The 26,970-nt window shown below is 40.4% G+C and overlaps 1 protein-coding gene across 2 annotated transcripts in view; it reads right to left on the bottom strand.

Moving 5' to 3' along the window:
* Positions 1-2,435: 2,435 nt before the first annotated feature.
* Positions 2,436-26,970, bottom strand: part of LOC124146915 — a 137,465-nt gene continuing 112,930 nt past the window's right edge. The window contains exons 5-9 of one of the 2 annotated variants that reach the window (XM_046517476.2): positions 20,509-20,647; positions 14,102-14,217; positions 13,492-13,564; positions 11,414-11,465; positions 7,549-7,755 (exon numbers count right to left, since the gene is read on the bottom strand). In XM_046517476.2, coding sequence (XP_046373432.1) covers positions 7,674-7,755; positions 11,414-11,465; positions 13,492-13,564; positions 14,102-14,217; positions 20,509-20,647 — 462 coding nt within the window. In that variant the 3' untranslated portion in view covers positions 7,549-7,673. Of the gene's footprint in view, positions 7,756-11,413; positions 11,466-13,491; positions 13,565-14,101; positions 14,218-20,508; positions 20,648-26,970 lie in introns of both variants that reach the window. The other variant, XM_046517475.2, reaches the window with a different exon arrangement.

Consider the following 26,970-nt stretch of genomic DNA (forward strand, 5'->3'; position numbering starts at 1 on the left):
CGGTCCACACTGTCTTAAAGGATACCAGAGATTCCGCAACAGTGTGTTCTTGGCGGTCCATACTGTCTTAAAGGATACCAGAGATCCCACAACGGTGTGTTCTTGACGGTCAACACTGTCTTAGTAAATACCAGAGATCCCACAACGGTGTGTTCTTGACGGCCCACACTGTCTTAGTAAATACCAGAGATCCCACAACGGTGTGTTCTTGACGGTCCATACTGTCTTAGTAAATACCACAGATCCCACAACGGTGTGTTCTTGACGGTCCACACTGTCTTAGTAAATACCAGAGATCCCCCAATGGTGTAGTCTTGACGGTCCACACTGTCGTAAAGTATACCAGAGATCCCCCAATGGTGTGTTTTTGACGGTCCATCGTGTCTTAAAGGATACCTGAGATCCCCAAATGGTGTGTTTTTGACGGTCCATCGTGTCTTAAAGGATACCTGAGATCCCCAAATGGTGTGTTTTTGACGGTCCATCGTGTCTTAAAAGATACCTGAGATCCCCAAATGGTGTGTTCTTGACGGTCCATCGTGTCTTAAAGGAAACCAGAGATCCCCCAATGGTGTGTTCTTGACGGTCCACACTGTCTTAAAGGATACCTGAGATCCACAAAGGGTGTGTTCTTGACGGTCCATCGTGTCTTAAAGGATACCTGAGATCCACAAAGGGTGTGTTCTTGACGGTCCATCGTGTCTTAAAGGATACCTGAGATCCACAAAGGGTGTGTTCTTGACGATCCCCACTGTATTAAAGGAAACCAGAGATCCCCCAATGGTGTGTTTTTGACGGTCCATCGTGTCTTAAAGGATACCTGAGATCCACAAAGGGTGTGTTCTTGACGGTCCCCACTGTCTTAAAGGAAACCAGAGATCCCTTAATGGTGTGTTCTTGACGGTCCATCGTGTCTTAAAGGATACCTGAGATCCACAAAGGGTGTGTTCTTGACGGTCCATCGTGTCTTAAAGGATACCTGAGATCCCCAAATGGTGTGTTCTTGACGGTCCATCGTGTCTTAAAGGATACCTGAGATCCACAAAGGGTGTGTTCTTGACGATCCCCACTGTATTAAAGGAAACCAGAGATCCCCCAATGGTGTGTTTTTGACGGTCCATCGTGTCTTAAAGGATACCTGAGATCCACAAAGGGTGTGTTCTTGACGGTCCCCACTGTCTTAAAGGAAACCAGAGATCCCTTAATGGTGTGTTCTTGACGGTCCATCGTGTCTTAAAGGATACCTGAGATCCACAAAGGGTGTGTTCTTGACGGTCCATCGTGTCTTAAAGGATACCTGAGATCCCTTAATGGTGTGTTCTTGACGGTCCATCGTGTCTTAAAGGATACCTGAGATCCACAAAGGGTGTGTTCTTGACGGTCCCCACTGTATTAAAGGAAACCAGAGATCCCCCAATGGTGTGTTTTTGACGGTCCATCGTGTCTTAAAGGATACCTGAGATCCACAAAGGGTGTGTTCTTGACGGTCCCCACTGTCTTAAAGGAAACCAGAGATCCCTTAATGGTGTGTTCTTGACGGTCCATCGTGTCTTAAAGGATACCTGGGATCCACAAAGGGTGTGTTCTTGACGGTCCATCGTGTCTTAAAGGATACCTGAGAACCCTTAATGGTGTGTTCTTGACGGTCCCCACTGTCTTAAAGGAAACCAGAGATCCCTTAATGGTGTGTTCTTGACGGTCCATCGTGTCTTAAAGGATACCTGAGATCCCCAAATGGTGTGTTCTTGACGGTCCATCGTGTCTTAAAGGATACCTGAGACCCACAAAGGGTGTGTTCTTGACGGTCCATCGTGTCTTAAAGGATATCTGAGATCCCTTAATGGTGTGTTCTTGACGGTCCCCACTGTCTTAAAGGAAACCAGAGATCCCTTAATGGTGTGTTCTTGACGGTCCATCGTGTCTTAAAGGATACCTGAGATCCACAAATGGTGTGTTCTTGACGGTCCATCGTGTCTTAAAGGATACCTGAGATCCACAAATGGTGTGTTCTTGACGGTCCCCACTGTCTTAAAGGAAACCAGAGATCCACAAATGGTGTGTTCTTGACGGTCCACCGTGTCTTAGTAAATACCAGAGATCCAACAATGATGTGTTTGACGGCCAATACTTATAGATAGTTCCACAACTACTTGTCGTGGATTCAGAAACACACATCGGCACACAATGATGAATTCTTGGTCAATGTTATATAAAAGGTTTTCTAAAGGTCCGGGTCTTTGAGATTGGCTGATTGATTTACCATATCTACAGAGAACTCAAAATGACATTTTTATGGCATTTTCCATTTACATGAACACAACCACATCTCACCAATCCTCAATACGATTTGTGTTCGGTTGGGGCGACCTTTATACGACTTCGTTATGTCCAATGTTCGTTGACAGAAAACGAGCAATAAAATAACAAAGAAAGGGTAATTGTTTCCATTTTATTGCAACGACAGATGTTTCAACTGTGATCAAACCTCATAAACAAAGTAAAATCAACACAGTTAATATATCTAATATATGTATAACAGCAATGGCACTGTCGTGGCACTAGTCTGACCAAACAGTTTTGTTACAAGAATTCCTCAGAAATACATTCCATAAATGGCCACCAAAATACATGAAGTAAACAACGTTCAACTTACCTTAATTATCATACTACCATAAAATGATTGTTCTGATGATCAAAAACATAAAAACACAGAAATGAAATACACTTTGACGTGTATTTGATCTGTTATGAATATATAATGTTGCACGCTGTTGTCTATTACAGCAGTAAACATGACGGTTCTCTTCACTTCATCACGCATATAGCTTTGGTCGAACAGTTGTAGCCAAACAGTACCATTGTAAGGTATTCTACATCAACATATATGAAAAAATATGTCTCATTTGCATTCAACAATAACCAGACACACATAGTGCTGATCAAATACACTTGATAACAAGGGCTTGCACAACTGACCAACTGAATATTACTACTCGTATAATACATTGAAATAACTATAGATTCATCACAGACATTATCCGAGCCTCGTTTTCGTATACACGAAAACGAGGCTCACCCTGACATGACATCACTGTTGACCAATGCATGGCTGTAACATGGACCACGTGGTGTCACTATATATAGTAACACAACTGAAAGGACTTACAACCTGTATAGGAGTGTAAGAATGAATTAGTTAATCAAACAATACTTTAATGGAATCGAATTTTAGGGTTTACGTAGGTCACGGTGAACATAAATTACTGATATTACCATTGCCTTTTATGACTGTGTCCAACTAACATTATTTCATGTTGCAGGAATACTTTAGCGCCTACGTCAACTCACGGTGATAAAAAGACTGAAAAAGTAGTGGGAAAGTTTCCACATCACATTTCTCTATAAAAACAATACCTTAGTATCCACCAATGAAACCTGTTCGGATCGGCTTGTCCTTTATGTGCGAATAAGTGAGTTTGGTTTTACGCCGCTTTTGGCAATATTCCAGCAATATCACGGCGGAGGACACCAGAAATGGACTTCATACATTGTACCCACTTCGGGAATCGACAGCGGGTCTTCGGCGTGACGAGCCAACGCTTTAACTACCAGGTTACCCATTCGTCGGCACTATTCCCTCATTCATCAAATACTTTTCACTTTCAGGGGGTTATCTTGCTCAGTGAGTGAGTGTGGTTATCACGCTTTAGCAATATTCCAGCAATATCACAGCGGGTGACACTAGACATTGTACCAATATGGGGAATCGAACCCAGGTGTTAGACGTGATAACCGAACGTTTTAACCACTAGGCTACATTATCTACCTCCCCTTCTCTTGCTCAGACATAACTGCATCAACAACCTGATTTCCCACTTCAAAGCTCTTATTTGAAATCTCAATAATCTTTAGGAAATCAGGTTTCTTAAGATTCAGTAAGTTATGAATTAAAAGATCGTAATACACACGTGGTTTTGGTCAGTGAATGTGACGTCATAAGCTAAACCTAACCCTCTAGTGTAGATCTCCATCTATCACTTCCACGATAATCACTGTGGCCTCACCTGAAAAGAAGTATATCAATAAATGAGTGTTGTCCAACAGAAATAAGTTAGCTACACCAGTTTTGTTTGCATCAACATAATATTTACATCTATGTTTGGGAAATATACAAACAGCACAAAACAAGTTTTGAAACATTCTTTTGTCATATGTACAAACAACGACACGACATCTGACAACACAGTTGTTTCTTTTCATTCATTTCCCTGAATTGGTTCATTGGATATATCAAACATGATATATACAGTGTGTGGTTCACTTCAGGTATATCTCAGTATGTCCAGGTAACTGATAATATCACTGATCCTATCACGGTAACAAAACATATTCCTCGTCACATTTGGGTCTTTGAGGATATCTTGTGGATATTCAGTTCTGGTGCTATCACATGTCATTCCAGTAGCTGATGGTATATCATAACCTCCGCTCTGTAGCTGAGAAAAACTGTTGGTGATGTCATCCGCAACATCATGTCACAGCATATCTGGTCCAGTTAGCCGTTAACATCTTCATCCGCGATCCAGTGAATCCGCATATTAGCGTGTTACCATATTCATCAGCTATGCTGGTCAGGAGACACATTTAACAGGACACCAGATCAGTTAGCACACCATCAGATAAACAGATACCATAATTATTTCATCAGCATATCCAGGCTCGTTGACACAGTATTCAGCATATCCGGGACGGTTAACATATTCGTTAGCATATCCGAGCAGAACTACATATCCGGGGTAGTGAGGATAACGATGTTTTTTTGTACTGCCATCCTTAGGTTACATTTTAACAGGCATACAATATCACTCATTCGCTACCATTTTGGCCTAGCACGTGTCATAATCAGGAAAATACTTTCATAGCAATGTACATATCTACAAACAGCATGATTATCAACACCGTATACATTTGTCATTATATATTACCCTATTATTTACAAAAATATACCTTACGTTATCATATATCGTCGTGATCAATATGCATCAAGGGAAGCAAGTGGCATGTGCGTTCTTGTTGCTGGCACACGTCGTGGCGTCATGTGAGAGCTACAGCACACGCGCATTGTCATAGTCTTAACGATTTGGGAGTTTATGTTCTGGACCAACGTTTTGCAGGGCTACTAATGGAAAGATTTAATGACAAAGGTAGAAGCTGGAGAAATAGAAAAGTCGAAAATTGATAAAATGTTGTGAGCATAGTTGCTTGGTATATTTACGATTCTACTGCATGTTCAGTCAGGCTATTGACTGTAGCTAGTTAATGCTTAATTTGTCTGCGAGCGTAGCAAGTTTATGTTTAAACTGTCTGGTAGCTGTAGCTTGTTAATGTTTAATTTGTCTGCGAGCGTAGCAAGTTAATGTTTAAACTGTCTGGTTGCTATAGCTAGTTAATGTTTAATCTGTCTGTGACTGTAGCTAGTTTATGTTTAAATTGTCTAGTTGCTGTAGCTAGTTTATGTACAATCTGTCTGTGACCGTACCTAGTTTATGTTTAAACTGTCTGATAGCTGTTGCTAGTTTATGTTTGAACTGTCTGGTAGCTGTAGCTAGTTTGTGTTTAAACTGTCTGTGACTGTAGCTAGTTTGTGTTTAAATTGTCTAGTAGTTAATCTAATATATGGTCAAATGTACAAATAAATTATCATAATGCTACGCGTGAAATAGCTATGTTTTCTCAGAATTAACAAGACCAACAAATCAACGTTTTAGTTGACGGAAGTTAGTTAGACAGTCCTGATTGAACTATTTCTCAAACACAGTACATTGCCTCGGATCCACATTCCTCCAACCCCCACCTACCTTAAAAAGAACAATAACAACCAAAAACTAAAACGAAACTAAGAAGCGATTATGAGAAGGTATCATTACTTTCATTCACTTGTATTTCAGAAGGTCAATTGTGTGAATAAAACATGTTCAAATCAAATCAAAATTAGTTTAATTCGTACGAACTAACTGACTGAACAAGTATTTTGCATGAGTATCTACAACATTTCCACGAATCCAGGCTTCCGACAGAGGTATTCTAGCAAGGCACTTCAGCCAATCACAGACACTCACAGTGGCGGGGGTTGGTCGGACCAATCAAACACTCCGACGTAACGTCACTTTAAGGTAATTCTGATTGAAGTATTCGCAGACAGTGTGGTTACTTCGATGCTCACAAAAGTGATCAATAAGCACAAGATCATTGATGTCAGACCGGGATTACGGCATAAGGTGATTGCGTTCAACACATAGTGGAAGAATGTTAACCTCTAGTTGGGCTATTACAACAGTGATATTCATATAAGAATAATGTACATGAAACCTTTTTCCGAAGCATTTAATAAAATATTGATATGTAATGATATACTGATACCTAACGGCTGCCCACCGTTAAATATTACAGCACGCCAAGCATAAAGGATCCGACGGGATATCCAGCATTGTTGTCAAGCATACCATTTGTACGAACGTCTTTATCATACCAATACTCCTCCGATCTAATGATCTACTCGGGCTGACCTATGGGGACGTGTCGAATCTGGCCACAGTCTGTAATGTCCAATTAGCGTGATACTAGAACTCTGGCATTTCCTACCAGCTTACACGTCGTGTGACAACAATCGATTTATATCTGGCGTTCCTTCTGAAACTTGGGATCCAAAACGCATTTATGGTATGGCGTGGTTTGTAAATGGCAGAATGAAGCATCATGAAAGCTGATATGCAGTTACTTGATAATTGTAGATTGTTTGTAAATAGATCTAAAGTATTGTGTTGTTTGTGATCTGAACCCATGAAATCATGCCAATCCTCTTCTAACATCCCATTGCATACTTTGATGTGATTTGCCATATTTTCATATTCAATTATAGTTTCTCCCGTTGTATCAGATGCGTCATGCTTTATTTTCACGAATGGGCAGTGAGGTAGCCTAGTGGGGAAGCGTTGTATCATCAAGCCGAAATCCCGGGTTTGATTTCCTACAAGGGTACAACATTACAATCTCATTGAAATGAAATTGCTGAAATATTGTTAATGGCGTCATACATCGTGATAATATTTCTTTCACAGGATATGTTTTCGGTTTTAATTGCCAATTAAAAACCAACATGATCATCTCAATGTATCTTTTACTTCCTTCCTCAGTAGCTTTTTATATATTATGTTTTCCAGCTTAATAATCTCTAATTTAGCAGCACATTGATAAGCGTAGGAATGATCAATCCGGAATCTCATCACAATCCACTTAAATGAACATTTTCCCTCTTGAGGTCATATTTTTACCAAAATAGTCCAAAGCACATCTTTCGTCTGTGAACAAAAACGAGGTCCCATAAATTCTAGGGTATTTTGAAATTTACACGATTCGGGGACTTTTTTCGTTTTTTCTTAGATGCAGAATTTAAGTCATTAAAGGAGCTTCGCCGAGAGGAGTCACCCTTATCGCTTTCGTTGTCTGACATGGAACGGCAATCATCGTAGGTGGGCACAGTGAGAAAGTTTATACTGCTAACAGTGTTCTCGTTGCTGGTGCATGTGCTACCTTCGTCATTAAGCACTGTGTTCCTACGCGCGAACTCATTGATCTCCATCTCCATGGAGGAGGAACTGACAGAGTCCTTGTCATCAGCTACTGATGCTGTGCTCATTACTAGCTTCACCAGTGTGTAGAACTTGGAGTCCTTTCGGCGTCTTGGGGCGAATCTTCCTGTAAAACAGATACAGGCAAATTGAAACTGACGTAAGGGTAGTGTATTATGTTGATGACACAAATTTGTGTTTTACACCTATATCTAAGTTATTTAGGTAAGAATATCTGGTTTTCAGCAAGATACTATCATTCTATAATTTTTGGCAATTTAGTTTACACTGGAAGAATTATACTGTCGATCAAAAGAAAGCATACACTTGAAATTGAACTTGACCAAAGACTTACACACGTTAAAAAAACGTTACTGGACTGGAAACAATCGCCAAAACACTTTGAGGTCCAAATCTCAACCACGATACCCGTATCAAATGCACCATAAACGAATAACTATTTCTTGTTTTCAGGAAGATATCTATGGATGTTAACTTCTATATTAGGAGGAACGTAACATTTAATAAACAAGTTGGCATCCATGAACTCTCTTCCTTACGTGTATCACTTCTAAATGCCTTTCAAAGACTCTTTCTTGTTTGTTTCATTTTAGCCACCATCAAATATGGGTCAAAACGTTCTTTTGCCCGGCACTTTATTTGGAAAAAAAGTATCGAAACAACATGGAATGAACGCCAATGCCAAACGTTTCTTATTTGGGATGACGAATAGTTTCCAACAACTGATGGTGGCTCGATTGCATTTTATCCAAAAGGGGAACGTACGTTTTCCCTATGTATTATTTCTATTCTTATTACATACAACTGGGTGTGCATGCATGTATACTCTTCAAAACAAGAAACGCAATACGGATATGTTTGGCTATAAAAGCAAAATTACTGGACCAAGTGGTGCAAAATGAAGAAGTTTCATGTGTTATAGTGTCAGTAACAAATTTCCCGGATCAAAATGATCCCAACAAGGACATGCAAACCATAAGTCGGGAAACACGTAGGATTCGGAAAATAACGCCCCCAGTGCATTAACAAAAGGGCCATGGAGCTTCACGTACTGGACGTGCAGCAGCACTATGAACCGTACTGAAGTGCAGGGGTTTTGATTGCATGGCATTAGCGTCAATCGAACAGTGACAGTTCAACAACATGCCAAGATTAACAGAAGTGCAAAGAAACAACGTCATAGGCCGCTTGCAGACAGGGAAATCCCGATCAGCTGTAGCCATGGTTTTCAATGTAGCGCCAAGCACCATCACAAGGCTATGGGATCACAGCATGGGTCAACACGTGATCGGCCATGGTCGGGACTACCAAGAGTAACCATCCCCGCCCAAGATTGCTACATCCGACTGCGCCACCTACATAAACGGACGATCACAGCCACCTTAACCGCATCCCAAATACCCAGACTGCGCGGAATCTCCGACCGTACGAAACCGTTTAAGAGCAGCAGGTCTACGAGCAAGACGACCTGTTCGACGCGTCGTATTGAGTCGACAACATGGTCAACAACGACTGCATTAGTGTTGTCAACACAGAGTATGGCCTCAACTACGATGAAGAGACGTCTGGTTCAGCGACGAATCAAGATTTCAACTCCGTCGAGGGGATGGAAGATCATGGGTCTACAGACGTTGGGGAGAACGTTACGCCGGAAATTGCGTACAGGAAGTTGGCAGGTTGTTTTGTTTGTTTGTTGTTGTTTTTTGTTTGTTTTGTTGTTGTTTTTTTGTTTGTTTTTTTTTTGGGGGGGAGCGTTATGGTGTGGGGGGATATTTCTCATCATGGCAGGACAGGTTTGGTCCATATCCAGGGCAATCTTACGGCTCAAAGATATATCAACGAAATTCTCCTACGTTGATGTTCTCCCTTGCACCAGTAGGATGAGTGGGCTACCATTCCCCAGGATGTGATTCGCATATTTGTCTCTTCCATGGGCAGGAGTTATCAGGCCGCTATCGATTCCAACGGGGGACATACGCGTTATTGATGGTAGCTGACCTTCACCTTGGACTTTTCCTATGTACCGATAACTAAGATGACAACAATCACCAAGTGTCCTCTCCACAACAGTTTGGCCCAATACCTTGTTCGGTTCCTCATATGAATGACTGTATTTTCGTACCTCACACAAATCTGGCTTTGCGTTTCTTTTTGTGAAGAGTATATCCTCAAGATAACAAAATGGTGTAAAAGGGCCACCTTGTGATTTGTTTGCTCCTTCAGTTTGTTTGTTTGTTTGTTGTTTAACGTCACACTCACCAATATTCTAGCTATATGACGTCAGCCTGTCAATAATCGAGTCTGGATCAGACAATCTATTGATTGATATCATGAACATCGATCCACGCAATTGGGATACGATGACATGCATCAACAAAGTCATCGACCTGACCGCCCGATCCCGTTAGCCGCCTCTTACGACAAGCATGGTTTGCTGAAGACCATTTCTAACTCAAATCTTGACGGGTAGTGTATAGGAGTCGGGGGTATTATTATATCATCATTATTACAGATCACATAAACATATTGAACGTTAAACACAATTACTGCTGTACGCTTAATTCGAAAATAATACTCAGACATGCAAGTTATAGCCAACATTTGATTCTTTTCACATATAACTTACATTCTTAAACACAGAAATCATTGTTATATTTGACAAGCGTAATAATATGTTTGTACAACTGCATAACTCTAAAAGACATTCATCTTGCAAGAAAATGTTATTTCTTATAAGAAAAGGCACTATGACAAACATCAATATTAAAAATGGAGATCATTTGTTAAAACTAAATAGTAATTTACATGTACAATTGCAAATACATGTGTATTGTATTATACACACTGACAAATCATATCGGTTACTTTGCCGCTGAAGAAGATGGATAGACAGACAAATGAAGAGTTACAGACTTGTGCATGATTGAAAATGTTGATGAAGTTGGCGGTGTAGATTATTCAGGGCTTATAAAGGGCATCAATGTGAGAGTGTCAGTGGTAGGCGTATTACGCCGCTTTGAACAGAATTTCAGTTCCATCACAAGGTGTCACTTTGGTGAAACCAGCACTGGTATAGTGCTGACAAACCAAGTATGACATAATCAGGGCAATTCTTGGATTCGAACCCCAATCATGAACATTGTTTGTTTTGTTTGTCTGTTGTTTAAGGTCGCACTCAGCAATATTCCAGCTATATCACGGCGGTCTGTAAATCGAGACTGGACAAGACAATCCAGTGATTGACATCGTGAACATCGATCTACACAGTTGGGATACGATGACATTTATCAGCGAGCCTGATCACCCGATCCCGTTAGTCGCCTCTTTTACGGCAAGCACGGGTTGCTGAAGACCTATTCTCCAGCCGGGTACATTCGTATGAAGACACAAGACAAGTATAAGTATTTGTTTAACAGTGACCATGCAACAGTATCCCTACATGTTTCCAATATATTTGTTACATCTGTGACATTCTTCAAGAAACTGTTGCAAGAAACTATAATCGGAAAGAAAAAATGAAAAGAAACCTAAAGCTATTGAATTCCGATTAAATGTTTCATAACTCTCATAGTCCTTGCATTTGAATTAGTAGAAATCATTGATAAACAGATTTGAAACTCAGTTATAACAGTGTATTTAAACAAAAAGCATATACTGCAAACTAGACTGAGATTATAATAGTGAAGTGAAACGTGCACGTGTTTTCAATAACGATGACGTCATAATAGGCTAAGCTGACGTCATAAGATGCGTGCGTCACTCACTTCAACAGCCTACTCGCTGTCCACACAAACTGGTAATCTGCGCATGAGACGGCTGTCAGGGAAAACCAACAAACAATACATAAAGTGTTACATAGCAACGACGGTGAAACGCACGTGGTGGTTGATATAAAAGTAGGATCGTGTTGCCGAATCGGGAGCAAAATATATCAGCTATTGAACTGTTTACATATGGAAGTTTGGTACTCTATCATGGCTCAAAATACCTCGCTGGCTGCAGGATCTGTTTATATATCGGAGCGAAAGTGTTAGAGCTAAATCATATACATGTACTCGAAGCTAAACAATACTTAGGTAAACCTGCATATGTCCAAAGGAAAACATCAGTTAAGCAAGATCTTACAGTGATATGGTTGTAGATCGATCACGTTACTTTCCTATCCCCCGGCGTAAAATACAGGGAGCAGAGAAGTATGACATGGGATGCAAAGGGTCCTGTGTTATTTGCTCCATGACGTCTTCGTGTTAAGCCTGGTGGATTGTGCACCAGCTCTGTTTGCTTAATACAGGCTATTGACGGAGAGTGATAGATTGGGTGAGCCACACACACAAAAAAAACCTTTTCGCTTAAAGGGAGACGCATGTTCCGAAAGGAACATTCCGTTTGAATTTTTTCGTCCGATTGTCAGTTCGTTTATGTTAACAAGCTTTACTTATGGTGCCAGACCATGTATTCCAAACTATCACCTTTGAATAGAGGGTAAAAAATGACTCATATGTTTCTCCCTCTTGTGTACTGAAGATAGAAGGGATACTTTCGTAGCTATAATACATGTTTATTTATGTCTTACTATTAACCTCTGGCTTAGCTGAGGGGCGGTCGGGTAGCCTAGTGGTTAAAGCGTTCGCTCGTCACCCCGAAGACCCGGGTTCTAGTCCCGACATGGGTACAATGTGTGAAGCCTATTTCTGGTGTGTCCCCGCCGTGATATTGCTGGAATATTGCTTAAAGCGGCGTAAAACCATACTCACTCACTCACTGGCTTGGCTGAGTCGCCAGCTTGAAGCAAATAAGTTACCAGTGTGATTAATGCGTTAAGACAAAACAGCCTTGAGGTATGCCATGGTACCAGCGGATATACTAATGTCATTGACAAGTCTGAACATTTAAATGCATTAACACAAGGAGCAACCTCCCTCTGTTAAAGGTAATTCCATTCCAGTGTTTTAGAACGCCTGGGCATGAGAATTATTGGGACAGAAACATCAGCTCCAATACCTAAATGCTTTTAAAGCCCAATAAATGTGCAACACAGGTGTTTTATGAGCGTTCCTTGGTGCTTTAAAAGCCTAATCGACTTAAATAACCTGATGTTTGGTTACGTAATAAGTGAAATGTGAAGATACCGCAAAATTGAATTGGCGTTGCCGCTACTCATAGGATCGATAAACCGGTTTTGTAGGTATCTTTTTCACATTTAACAAATCAATTGTATCCGAAGTGACTGTTGTTCCTTACGAGGTCACGTAAGTTTCAAACTGATGACGTCCCTCCCATTATCCCGAAATGAAAAAAACCCGGAAACTTTGAAATAAAAGGGAGCTTCAAATGTAAAATCGTATTAGGAAGTTTGGAAGAAGGGTTTTTGATGAGGAAACTGCAGCAGCCTGGCATTAATGAGAGGTGGTACGGAAGATGTACAACTTCCATCAAACTGCATTACACAAGGATGTTTCAGGATGAAATACTACCACTACAAATTAGAAAGGTATGTTAAGCTGTTCTAAACAGGTCTTACAAAGTCTCTCATCATCGTACGAGTCTTTTGAAAAACAATTTAAAGGTAATCTGTAGTCATTGGTTCTGTCCGGCATATCGTCCGGTTTTAATACTCGTCTACGATTTTCCGGATGTTAACTCCAGAGTTATCTTTTCCTGACTACATTTTTCATCCATTGTTGCTTACTTTGAACAAATCTTTTGCCTGACGTTTAAAAATAAAAAAAAGACTTTGTGACCTTGTCATTGTGAACTAAGCTCTGATGAGAAACATTGGACATATTACAAATGCACATATGTGGAATAGTCCATTGTAACAGTACATATGGTTTTAACTTACCCAAGAGGTTATCAAGCTTCCATTCCTCCAATCCTTCTTTAACACAAAAACTCCGAACATCTTGAAGGAGACCCTGTTTAGAGCAAGACAGAATGAGGTTATTAACCGAGGTAATGAATATTTCTATGCAATCACGCGAAAAACGAGGGCATCTCACACTGAATCGAGTTAAACAACCGGTCTGTTGTAAAGGCGAACAAAACTACGTTCTCTGGTGTAAGCAGGAACTATTTTCATACCGACAGAAATTAAGGCAGATCCGATACAGCAACATGACAATTCCTTAACCTTTTTTTTACATCAAAACAGCAAAAGAAAAAAAATATTTTGAAAGGGTTGAAAGGAAAGCACAGTGACACAATCCAGAACCCATGTTTTCAGTACAAACATACGACAGACATCCTTAAAAATTGACCTACAATGACGCGTGCTTTATTATTTATTATGTTTCTCAAGTGTCAGTATCGAGACGAAAATAATGCCTTTATGCCAATTCTTAAAACCAAAGTCCATGGTAGTAATGTCTTCTGTTAATTCCGTGGCATAACGTCCAGATGATTTGTGTTGAAATGTAAACAGTTCCGTGAGCCTCACGAAACATGACACCAACCTTGAGTTCGTCAACCTCGTTCCGGAGATTCTCGACAGTCTTGTCCAATTTTTTCTTCCGACTGTACAGCAGCCGTAATTTGACGTGCTCATGGTCGATCACAGCTACCAGCAGACCTGGTAATACATGATTGAGTTCATACGTACTCATAACTGAATAACTCAATAATAGCTAGCTAGGGAGATACAACCTCATCATGCCACAACCATCGTGATATCGGAAAGAATGACTTTCCGAATGTCGATTAACACCAGTGACAAATAGCAGGGCAAACAACAAATGTCATTAACTTGAAAAAAATGAACAGTTACTTTGGTTCTGGAAGACGGTATTTTACCAAAAAATAATATCCTTATTATTGAAACCATACATTCACAACGCCCACATACACAACACTGTTATGGATCGCTATTGTAATTGCATAAGGACTCATTTTCAGTACGAGCATCGGGTCTGGAAATAATAGCGACCAAATCCTTTCCATATTCATAAGACACAACTTCCGAAAGCAAAGTCGATTGTACGATTCCGACTATATCATGAGCATGTGTTTATGAATCACTATCAAATAGTGATGATTTCTGACGTATCCTGCCCCACCTGTGGCCCCCGTAACAAACACATGCAAGGGTAAGTCAATTGTTCATCTGAAATCACTCATTGTTTGTCAGTTGGTGATTGTAGGTTAATACGTCGACATAATCTTCCTCATCCCTACGTTCAGCATCCCTCAGATGATTATCTGGTCGCGAAACACATCATTAAGCATTGCGGAGACCTCAGCTTGATTTATTCTCCCATCAGATACTCCCAACTTTGTGTTTTTTTTGTCGATAGGATGTGATATGTTCATCATATAAAACCGTAGACCTTCTTTAGTTTGTCATATATCTCTACGTTCCCTTCCTAAGCATTCGTGTATGAAAGGGCCAATCCTCAAAATGTTTGTTCATCGATACATATATGTATAGCGGCGAAAAACTGAAACTAATCTTTACCTGCTCGGCCAACTTCGAGCTGAATCACACTACATATCAAAGGAAAGGATATAGAGTTAGATTGTGAAAAGGTTTTAAGACAATGAGTTCCTGTTGAAAACGATTGGTCAAACACAACCAACATACCCGAGAAGATCCGGGTAGAATAGGTCTTCAGCAACCCATGCTTGCCGTAAATGGCGACTATGCTTGTCGTAACGGGATCGGGTAGGCAGGATCGCTGACTTGGTTGATGCATGACATCGTATCCCAATTGCGATGATAGATGCTTATGATATCAATCACTGGATTGTCTGGCCCAGACTCGATTATTTACAGACCGCCGTCATATGGCTTGAATATTGCTGAGTGCGGAGTTTGTATGAAAGAGGTGTTTTATGACAGCACTAGATGAAAATGAATAGAGGGTATACAATCTCAAAACATCACTGTTCATAAAAACATGCGAAACAAATGCCAGATTACTTCAGCGATACTACCATGCTGAGCACATGAGGGACAAGACACCAATCGGTAGCCCATGTGTGACCACCCAACAGGAGGAATTCGGACCTACAGAACCCACCGCGGACTGGCCTTGACCCGTCATCATCGGCGAAGGAGACGCCAGTGGTCTCGAACTGTGCGATGAGATTGGTCAAAGGGTACTGGTCAGCTACGAGAGCAGGTTTAACGTGTTCCACCCTGATGAGGGGCGGTCGGGTAGCCTAGTGGTTAAAGCGTTCGCTCCTCACGCCATGATATTGCTGAAATACTGCTAAAAGCGGCGTAAAACCATACACACCCACACCCCATCCTGATGGTCGGACGTGGGTGTATCCATGATTGGCTTTTGGATGCATCCGATGATGCCAACCTTTTTGAGGCGGTGGCATCTTGGTGTGAGGCCTGATTTGTGGTGACAATAAGACACGTCTCATCATCCTCCAAAGACATACATTTATGAACGCCAAACGTCAAAGGGTACTTGTCAGCGACGATGGCAGATTTAACGTGTTCCACCCTGATGATCGGATGCGTGGGTAACGACGATTGGCTTTTGGATGCATCCGATGATGCCAACCTTTTTGAGGCGGGGGCATCTTGGTGTGAGGCCTGATTTGTGGTGTCAGGAAGGCACGTCATCCGAGGACATACATTGTGAACGCCCAACGTTACAGAGATGCCATTCCGCAGCCTTTCTAAGAAGACAGCCCCAAGGGATACTGCTCCAACAGGACAATGCCAGGCATCACGCTGCTAAAATAATCCTTGGCCGTCTTGCTCACCCAACTTCTCACTGATAGAACATCTCTAGGAACATCTTGCGCAGTAGATAATACAACGTCCAAGCTTGTGAACAAAGTACTGCAGCTGGAACGTGCGTTATTGGAGGAGTGGGGCCGCATACCCAATAAAGGTCACACAAGACATAGATGCCATTACTTGAGGTGCTATGGAAGTGTTCAGAAGCTTTCATCTATTTTTTGGTGAAAAGTGACAGTTATGCCTCGAGATGTGTTTCATTGCTTTTTTAGCTTCATCCCAAGTGCCACGAATTTGTTGTTTTTGACTTGTTGTACCATTTATGACTGAACAACAAAATGTTTTTCAAATGAATTGTGTACATTTTCTTTTCTTTTTATAAACAGTTCGAGTCGATGTATACTGTCTATTGATCAGAAGTATTTTTAAAATGATTGCCTGGAATAAACCTAGCCCTTCCCGCGTGACTGAACGTTTTACAATAAGCCAATTCCGATCCATAACATAAAGAGTCTTAACACACTTTTAATGGCCTTAGGTCTACTTCAATCACAATTGTGACAACTGATAACCCAAAACCTTAATTCTACAACTTTCATTTTCAGAATGGGCGTCACGTAACTAAAATTATTGCTACACATACACGAACAAGACACGAATCCAATTCTCTCAATATTTCAAGTCTGATAGTTCTGGGTTAAACTGCAATTAACTTACATAAAAGTGACATAGCTGATCATGTCTTCCCGACAAATAAGTTGGAAAAATGCATTTGTTTTGAGCATGACAAGCACTGAACCAATTGAACCAGACAAATCAATATCACGCGAGGCAATAATCTGAAAAGTTATGGTCAAAACGACCCCTAGTGTCTGAAAGACGATTACTATGGCAATGCTGCCTTCATTGAAACTTCATTCAAAATGTACCAAACAAATCAATTATGATCAATTATCATAATGTCAAATTATTACAGTTTATCCTTAAATAATTTATCTTTACTACATTCATAATCTGCGTATGTACATGTGGGATACAGCGTATTGGTGTTAAAATGGCATCTGCAAGAAAGTATAAAATAATGTATCTTTACTACATCCATAATCTGCGTATGTACATGTGGGATACAGCGTATTGGTGTTAAAATGGCATCTGCAAGAAAGTATAAAATAATGTATCTTTACTACATCCATAATCTGCATATGTACATGTGGTATACAGCGTATTGGTGTTAAAATGGCATCTGCAAGAAAGTATAAAATAATGTTACCCCAAGCCAGATTCTCCTACAACGACAATATGCCGGTTAAGATGGAGTCTTTTATCGTCGGGAATGCTCGAAAGTGTGTGGGCGTGGTCAGTTTCGGATTGGTAAAGGGGTTGGAGGTGTCTTTAGAAACATAATATTTTGACGTTATTTTATGGTCGGTAGGAACGTTTTAAGAAGAAAGGGTATTTATTATAGTAAAAGAGTTTTATCTTTTATCTGCCAATGTTATTTACCAAAAGCTACATGTTGTGTTCAGTGTTTTTTTTATTTACTTTGGGAATCTCATATTCGCATGTCAGTGTCAACTATGGGTTAAGAAGAGATGGGTTTTGAAGTCCACGTCTCAACATCAGGACAGTTCGCCAGATATAAACAACGTATCGCAGTTGTCTGAACAGACGACCAGATGGAAAACTACCCGGAAGTAGCTACATCTAAGAGTTTTAACATACTTAGTCCATCTGTTCTCTGAGCATCAGACATCCCAAACATAATGACGCAAAGATATATCATGTCATCTGAAAAATCACCATTTCATTTCCAGACCAAACAAATGGGTTCAAGTCTCACCGTCAATAAAACCCCTTTCCCCGAGGAAGTCTCGTCCCGAGTCCTTCATACATGACTGGTCGGAGAGGACGCCAGCAGTCAGAAGTGTCTTCTAGCTTATGTCAGGCCAAATGGCGTTTGACTGCCTCTTCTCTTGGGAGAGTCTACAGAAGTCAACCGAGTGGAAACACTGGCTAATTGGGGACTAGCCTCCAGTGTGTCATCCCAGGGTATGGATGAAGTTTCGTTTGATGTGCAGACAAATGGGACAAACCAACACTCCTACTCGCTGCGGACTCTCGCTGATTGGGTTTGTGGAACACTCCCTGTTGCTTTAAAATATATACGTCTAAACCTGGTTTGTTAAGCATGTGGTAAACATGAAAAATCACTTATTGGATTGGCAGTTCTAACTTAGTTTCGTCACCAGATATTCATCTGGATGATGTTAATCGTGGGAAGGAGGAAGATTACGTCATCGTATAGCACTATATGACAGGAGAACATAGTTCCACAGGAGAGATTTATGGATCCGCGCTGCTCTAACTGAGGAAAACAGGACTCCTTATGCAATTAAAAGGGCGATCCATGACATCAGTGTGCGGAGGTTGTGTATGTATGGCATCGATGATAAGGATGTAATGTTGTTTATGTAATATACCGTCATGCGGTACCGCAGTGGCTGTTCGTAGGACTTAAGCTAATGACATTGCATCTTTGAGAAGCATTCATAAGTGTGGGTATATAGATTCCCGAAAAGAGGTTTCAACAGTTCAGTCTGTATATCGATGTACGCTAGATGTATACGGAACTGAAACTCCACTTCTATGGAATAAGAATAATAATAAAAATAATAATAATAATAATAATAATGTATATGGAACTGCAACTCCACTACTTTGGAATAATAATAATAATAATAATAATAATAATAATAATGTATATGGAACTGCAACTCCACTACTATGGAATAATACTACTAATAATACTAATACCAATACTAATAATAATAATGTATTTGGAACTGCAAGTCCACTACTATGGCATAATGATAATAATGATAATAATAATAATAACGAAAAATATGTATACTGAAACTAAAAGCCACCACCTTTTCGAAGAAAAACATTTTAAGCGGCTTAGGTTTACGTTCAAACTGAAGCCATAAATTGGAAGCGACCAAAGCCCAAACCTACATATAAGAATCTGCTTCCGTTTGTTCAATGTATCCTGCTTCATTCAATACTGCATAAACGTATGTTAAGAAAACAGACAAAGCTTCTTCTTGTGCGTATCATTAAACATTAACATAAAGTTACACTACAAGTCACAAATATCGTGCATCAACTTTGTGCACTAAGATCCAGCGAGATGGCTCTATGTGAAAGTTGATTGTTTCGTGATAAAGCTGAAAATACCAATTTTGAGCGCAGGATAGAAATAATTTGAAGTAATAACTACTACACGGTGTCCTCATTCGAAAACTATTTGCAAAGTTCCACTACAGCAATATAATGCCTGGCGAAACGCGTGATATAATTAACCCTCCTACCCCTGAGAGAAAATGTTTCCAGCGCCGAATCAGACGGCGAAGGCCATCTCGTTCTGACCGAGAACTCCGTCATCTACAGTTCTCGTGGTAATGGCCAGTCTCATTTGCCACAGGCCGCATAAACTCACTCGAAGACAGTGATGCGATTCCTCAAGTCAAAATCGATATATCTGATGACATTTACTTTCCCCCGACATGATTGTCCGTGTTGAGTTAAAAATAAATCCGTGCTTTTTTCCCAAGGTTCTTTATTGCCATGAGGTGGCTAAAGGATCGGATGACGAAGTACATGTGGGCTTGGTCTCCAAGGAAAGTTTTCCTGTTGCAATGTGGGTTGGAAACCGGTTTCTAATCGACCTTACCGACTCGATTTCTTAATATGCAATAAATTTGGCAGTTCTGTACTGGAATGTATCGAATCCTGATCACGGTGTTAGGGAATGGTAATTTATTACAGTGGTGGGAGGAGTAACACGATGAAATTGGAGGATTATAAAAATATCACCGCCAACATTTATCACAACAATACGGGGCATGATAAAGCGTCAAATACATTTTAATACAAATTCGATAATTACTTAGGGTCTGATAGTTTATTAAAAGGAGAGGATGATTCAGAATGAGGAAGAAGAGGAAGAATAAGTGTTACATATAAAATGGGGGTGTGGGGTGGGTGGGGAAAGGCAAAATGTGACATAGTCCTGACCATAATAAATGACCAGTCCCTAAGCCAGATGACCCTCCCATTCGTTCCAACAAAGCGTTATGGCAGTGGTCAAGGGAGGTAACTTACTATTTACGACACGTATAACTCTCCAGGGAAGGAGGAAGGCGAGTATAAATATGGAGTCATCGATAGCGAAGTCTGCAAGCCCCTTGAGGAACACCAGATCGACAATGAAGGACGCAAGGATGATGAGTGCATCGAACACCTGCAAAGACATTGAATAATAATTACCGTTTCATTTCATTAGTGTTATTGTTCTGATGCAACTACGCATACGGGTGACACGGGTGGCCTAGTCGACCCAAGAACTGTAATAAGTTGTACAGACTTTTTTCCTTAGTCCTGCATCACTTTGGGCTTTCCTCCGCATTAAGCTGACCTGCCGTGATTAAACTGAAATACTGTTCAAAGCGGTGATAAACAAAACTCCCGCACATTCAGCCACTACTTGGCTTTGTGCACCTTTCATTTGTTCTTTATATGAAAGGACTAAGTCAGTCAAATCTGTCTTGGTAAGACATTCAAAAACACACTTCGTCTGCTGCCTCAAATGATGTAAAATGTCATCACACCTAACAGAAGAGAGAGATAGAGAGAGAGACACAGAGAGAGAGGGACAGAAAGAGAAAGATTGGTACTTGGAGTTTTAGTGTTTAGGTAACAGTTTTCCATGACCCTCTCACCACACTTCCCCCGCCCTTGTAATACATGACTAGTCCTTAAAATAACTTTTTAGTTGAAAAATAGTACCATGTATTTTTTCATGCCTCCCTCCCCTATTTGGTGTGATACGTATTGGCGACCCCTTCTTTCGCTGTGTTATTTTATCATTGCCCCACCCCACCCCATAATCTCTTATAGAGTAACCTCGCTTGTCTCGAATTACTGATAACTCGAAAATAAATGCGTTGCTCACGCAAACTTAGAGTAAACAAGCCTTCAATGTTCAAGGCCATTCTAATTATTGGTTTGGTTCCACACCGCTTCTAGCCGTATTCCAGTTATGACCCGGCGTGTTTATTTGATGTGGGAGGAAAGCCAGCGGTGTTGCCAATTTTAGACATTTACCACTTTGGTAAAACCGAACTGGAACTGACAAACCTGGAAACATTAGCGGGGCGAACCGGGATTCGAACTCACGATCATAGGTTTCTGGCGTGCCCAAGTGCGGCATCTCTACACAATGAATTGCGGTGTCCTAGGCGACTCGGCCACACGTGCCCCCATGACTAGGAGCAGACATGGACCGCAATGTATTTGAATACGCCATGGTCTCCATCCAGTCTGTGGTGGTTTCCTGGTTGCCGGCGGCTACGCGGGCACCTCTGAGCGTCTCTGATATGTCACCTTGAAGCTGTCGAAAATCTGCCACATTTTGTGGTATTCCAAGTCTAGGAAACACGCAAGAAATCAATCCGTAATTTGCCAATTATCACCTGCGTCAAGGAGGCTTCTAATAACTTTGACCTTTAACAGATATTGATTTTATATCTTGAAACAAAATCTTCTAAGAATCTACCTCCATGCGAACTGTCTCATTATAAGGTTAAATGTGGAACTTAACATTCCGTCTCTCTTTGAAAATGTAAACTCACAGGACAGTAACAGTGAGAAACACATTTGAAATGATTGCTGTGGTTGAAATAATTGTTTGATGATGTTAAAAAGAGTCTGAATTGACCAACGTTGCCACAAAAATAAAAACGAATTTAGAAAAGTAAGGTTATGATAGTCATAAAAAATACGATCATGATTATGATCAAACATATTACTGACTCAAGACGCGTGAAGATCCGGGGTAGAATAGGTCTTCAGCAACCCATGTTTGCCGTAAATGGCGACTATGCTTGTCGTAAAGGCGACTAACGGGATCGGGTAGTCAGGCACGCTGACTTGGTTGATGCATGTCATCATATCCCAGTTGCGTAGAGCGATGCTTAATGAAGTCAATCACTGGATGGTCTGGTCCAAACTCGATTATTTACAGACCGATGTCATAAAGCAGTAATATTGCTAAGAGCGACGTTAAGCAACTAACGGCGACTAACGGGATCGGGTGGTCAGGCACGCTGACTTGGTTGATGCATGTCATCGTATCCCATTTGCGTGGATCGATGCTCATGATGTCAATTACTGGATTGTCTGGCGCAGACTCGGCGTTAAACAAACAAACACAAAAATATTGACCCAAACGAGGGACAATGTTAACTCTTTCAGCAACAGATAACTGAAGTACAATGTATTATATTATCGTCACATCCACGTTGTGACAGCAAGCCCTCGTTCAGCTGTTGCTAATATTTTGGGATGTGATAGCCTACTGGTTATAGCGTTCGTTTGACACGCATAAGATCCTGATTCGATTCCCATCTTGAGATCAGTATGTGAAGCTGGAAAGCCGATACCGTGATATTGCTGTGGAATGATGCGTTACGGGGCATAATATCCCACACACTCATTCATTCACTCACCACTGTGGCAAACACTCGTCTTAAATATCCATACATTATCCAATATGGCCGCCAAATCATGGGAATTCCCCCGGGTGCAATGGCTTGTTTTCAAGGTGTAGGCACAGAGAGTTGAAAGGGCTCGAAAGATGTTCCCACAAACCTACACAAACGTGACACTTCGCTTTACATTTTTCTTACATAATTTCTTATATTTGTTTTCGTCTACAGAGACTCGTCAAATGTATGGAGACTGATCAGTTGGAGAATACTTTCATGTTTTCACGTCTGGAAACCAATTATGCCGTTACAATCCCATTGTTTTATTAGCAAGAAACGGATTCAACACAACGTACACTTGGTATCCAGTAATTGCACACTGAAGCCCAAGTTACAAATAAGTATCAGGTATATACATTCACGTCTTCATCAGAATCAATAGGATCGTAAGCCACGTCTGTGGTAATCCTATGGAATGTATTGGCACGATGCGGATCTACTGTTCGTTAACTGTGACAATGGATTTCACCTAATTGCACCCAAACCATTGTGTGATGGTTTCAATTCTCCTCAGCTTAAGTGCAAATCACTGTGCCAGTTTCAACAGGATCCCGTCAAATCTCCATAATGACCCTGATATCTTCGAGCTGCCACGTTTGGCCTGTTTGAGTTTCTTCAGCCATGACCTTGGCGTCTGGGCGAGAAAACTGCCAATGTACTTATGTTGGCTTTGAACGTGTACTGGTAGGTCTGTATAACTAGATTTTCACATAACGAGAGCATGGGTGCTTTTAATGTCATGACGGCAATATAACATCAATTTGGGGTCAGATCTACATACACTGTACACGTAAACGAGGTAATCTTTTAATTGACAGTAATTATGAGTTTACAAGCGTCAAAACCCTTTTCATTATCACAATCAGAATCCATTGTTGGAATCTGACTATATCATAGCATTTGTTTATGAATCACTAGCAAATAGTTGTGATACCTGGTGTTCGCGAAATGACAAGTCAATTGTTGAACATATTGTACAAGTCAAAACAAAGAATTGCATTTGACTTTTTTTGGTCACTGAAGCTTCAAATTTTGAAAGGCCTTAACCGTGATCAAACAACTTTTGAGCAAGACTCGTATGAATCTGTACGCATGGATCAAAATATGAAACAATAAGGCTGTTTCACTAGTTTCATTTTTTTTAGCTCTGGATGGTAAATCAGTGAACGGGAATAGGATATTTGTCAATTATTAACGATATGAGATTACGATATACCTTAAATTTAATTTAAACTTTATGGCCAAATTCCCGTTTTTTCAATGTTGGCAAACACAATTGGTGTCCCCGGGATGTCTCATTCTTGCCATAATATCCTGTCTTATGTATATAGCATTACGTGGCAAATATTCCTTTCAGCTCTTTCGTTATATTTTGTTTGATGCTGATTGGAATATATCGAATGTAAATTCAGTCACTTCCTCCTCAAAAACAGCAAAGGGGGCTTTCACTACGTTGTTAGAACACGAGAGTGGCTCAGCTAAATAATTGTTTCTTAATGGGATAACAAGTCCCCTTGTACGAACACGCTTCTCACGAACTAGCGGATGTAACGAACTTCTTATTGGTCCCGTCCATTTGCTGTATACATGCTTATAACGAACTACGGTTATATTGAACTAAAATTATTGGACCCTTTGAGTTCGTTATAACCGTAGTTTACTGTAGTTACATGTCTCTTTATCTTATGCGTTTATTGCCTTGAAGTCAGGTGGCCAACGTCTCCTGGGCGCCGCAAATCGCCCCTTTGGTTTGACCGAGTCGTATGATCGTGGGTTCAACTCTAAGATTCGCACTGTTTGTGGTTTATCAGCAACATAAGCATCCTCGTGGGTTTTTTTACCATAGAGATCTGCATGATTTCCTCATTCAAGTGACATAATGTGGCATGATATGTGTGTTAGTTTGTTTGTTGCTTAACGTCGCTCTTAGCAATATTACAGCGACATGACGTTGGTCTGTAAATAATCGAGTTTGGACCAGACAGTCCAGTGATTGACATAATTAAGCATCGACCTACGCAACTTGGATATGATGACATGCATCAACTACGTCAGAGAGCCTGACCACCCGATCCTGTTAGTCGCCTCTTACGACAAGCATGGGTTCTTGAAGACCGCTTCCAACCCGAATCTCCGTATGTTGCGATATAACTGAAATATTGTTGAAAGCTATTTTAAATGAAACTCACTTCAAGTTAAGCTCTCTCATTCACGTGCTGTGTTCTATCTAAACTGAGGAGGAAAAGGAAGTATATCGAGGTTTTTTTTATGTTAATGAAATTGAAAAAAAAAAGTTGTTAAATGTAATTATGGTTATTTAACCATCACTCATTCCTGCAACAGTATATTAACAGTAATCTGTGGCTGGGTAACTTGGTGCAAAAATAAATTGTTTCAATGAACACTCGGGTAAGATGTAGATCTTCAACCACAAGACCCCCACGCTGTTTCAAATGTAAATCTGTGCCGAAAAGAGCAGCTTTATTCATTCATTCATTCATTCATTCATTCATTCAATCATTCATTCATTCATTCATTATCTACAGATTAAGTATAGATCAGCGTAAGTAAGAAGGTATAAATATCTTCTATGAATGCTTTATTATTATTATTATTATTATTATTAGATTAAAATATAAAATGCAGCAAAGAGGGTTTGGGTGATCCTGGCACAGTCAGGCTGGTAAGACTCATCATCAGCTCAGGGCCCTTGCCCCCTCTACACGCAGCCCAGACAGCGAATGGGACTTTCCCCAGGGAGCTGCCTAGTCAAACCCACCCAGAACAGTTTGGAGAATTTGAAGAAGACTCCCGAACAATGCAGCCTTCTGCACAATCTCATTAAAATCATATCTTAGTTCTCGCTATCGCTAAACAAAGATCTGAGGCCATCCCATTAAGGGTCAAGTCAGAACGACCTTTCATCCAACCAATCAGAACGTCGCTTACCAGATCATGAAAGTGACTGTCGAAATGTGTTTTCTAATCATGCAACCACGAAATATTTAACACGGGGTATTCCGAACGACAGTTACGGGGTTTATGATTATATCCATACAATCTAGGCCATCTATAAGCCATTCCAGAATTTTCTTCTTATCAGTTTTAATTTTGTTAATAAAAAATACATCAAAATATGTTTCGAAGCGTAGTCGCCAGTTTGAAACTAGTGTCGTAAAGCTCGAGAAAGCTGCCTTCTGATTGGCTAATGTCGATTTCTTGTCAGTCATTTCATTGGTCGGTCAAAATTCGCGAAAAGTCGTTCTTACGTGACCCGTAATGGGATGTCCTCATATCTTTGTTTAGCGGTAGCGAAAAGTAAGATATGATTTTAATTAGATTGCCTTCTGCATTACCCAGATTGTCAGAAGGGCTGTATTCCTGGTAGCAAACCCAGGTACTCTCCCAATGTCAGTCAACAGATTTGGGAGGTACCAAACCTAAGGCACCGAGAACAATGGGGAGTCGGACAACTTGGTACTTGGGATGCAAGCGTGACATTTCGAAAGCGAGGTCTGCATATTTGCCATGTTTTTCCTCAATCTTGTCAATCACATTACTGCCAAAAGTGACAGAAAATTCTATGATATAAATGATTTCATTGGATTTATCAAAAAGGACAAGATCAGGTTTGTTGGCCTGGATACGTCTGAGGCTGCAAACGGGCCTATTCCAAAGAATGTTGTAGTTATCATTTTCAATGACGCTATCTACATATCCTGGGTATATTATTATTATTATTATTATTATTATTATTATTATTATTATTATTATTATTATTATTCCTGAACACAGGTGTTCATTCCATGCATGCAACCTTCCTTCTCGCGCAGTCAGTTGCAGGAATTGCTACCATGACACTGAGACAAGGCAATGACGGATATATAGGACATGACAGAATGCATTCACGGTGAACTAATCTCAGTATAGATTAGTGTTAGTAAGGGAACGTTTTATATCGCTCTGTCAGCGATATCGAATAAGGTATAAATATTTTCTTTGAAGTGACAATTCAAAG

This window comes from Haliotis rufescens, unplaced genomic scaffold (genome assembly GCF_023055435.1).
Source record: "Haliotis rufescens isolate VD_foot unplaced genomic scaffold, xgHalRufe1.0.p SCAF_85, whole genome shotgun sequence".
Taxonomy (NCBI): domain Eukaryota; kingdom Metazoa; phylum Mollusca; class Gastropoda; order Lepetellida; family Haliotidae; genus Haliotis; species Haliotis rufescens.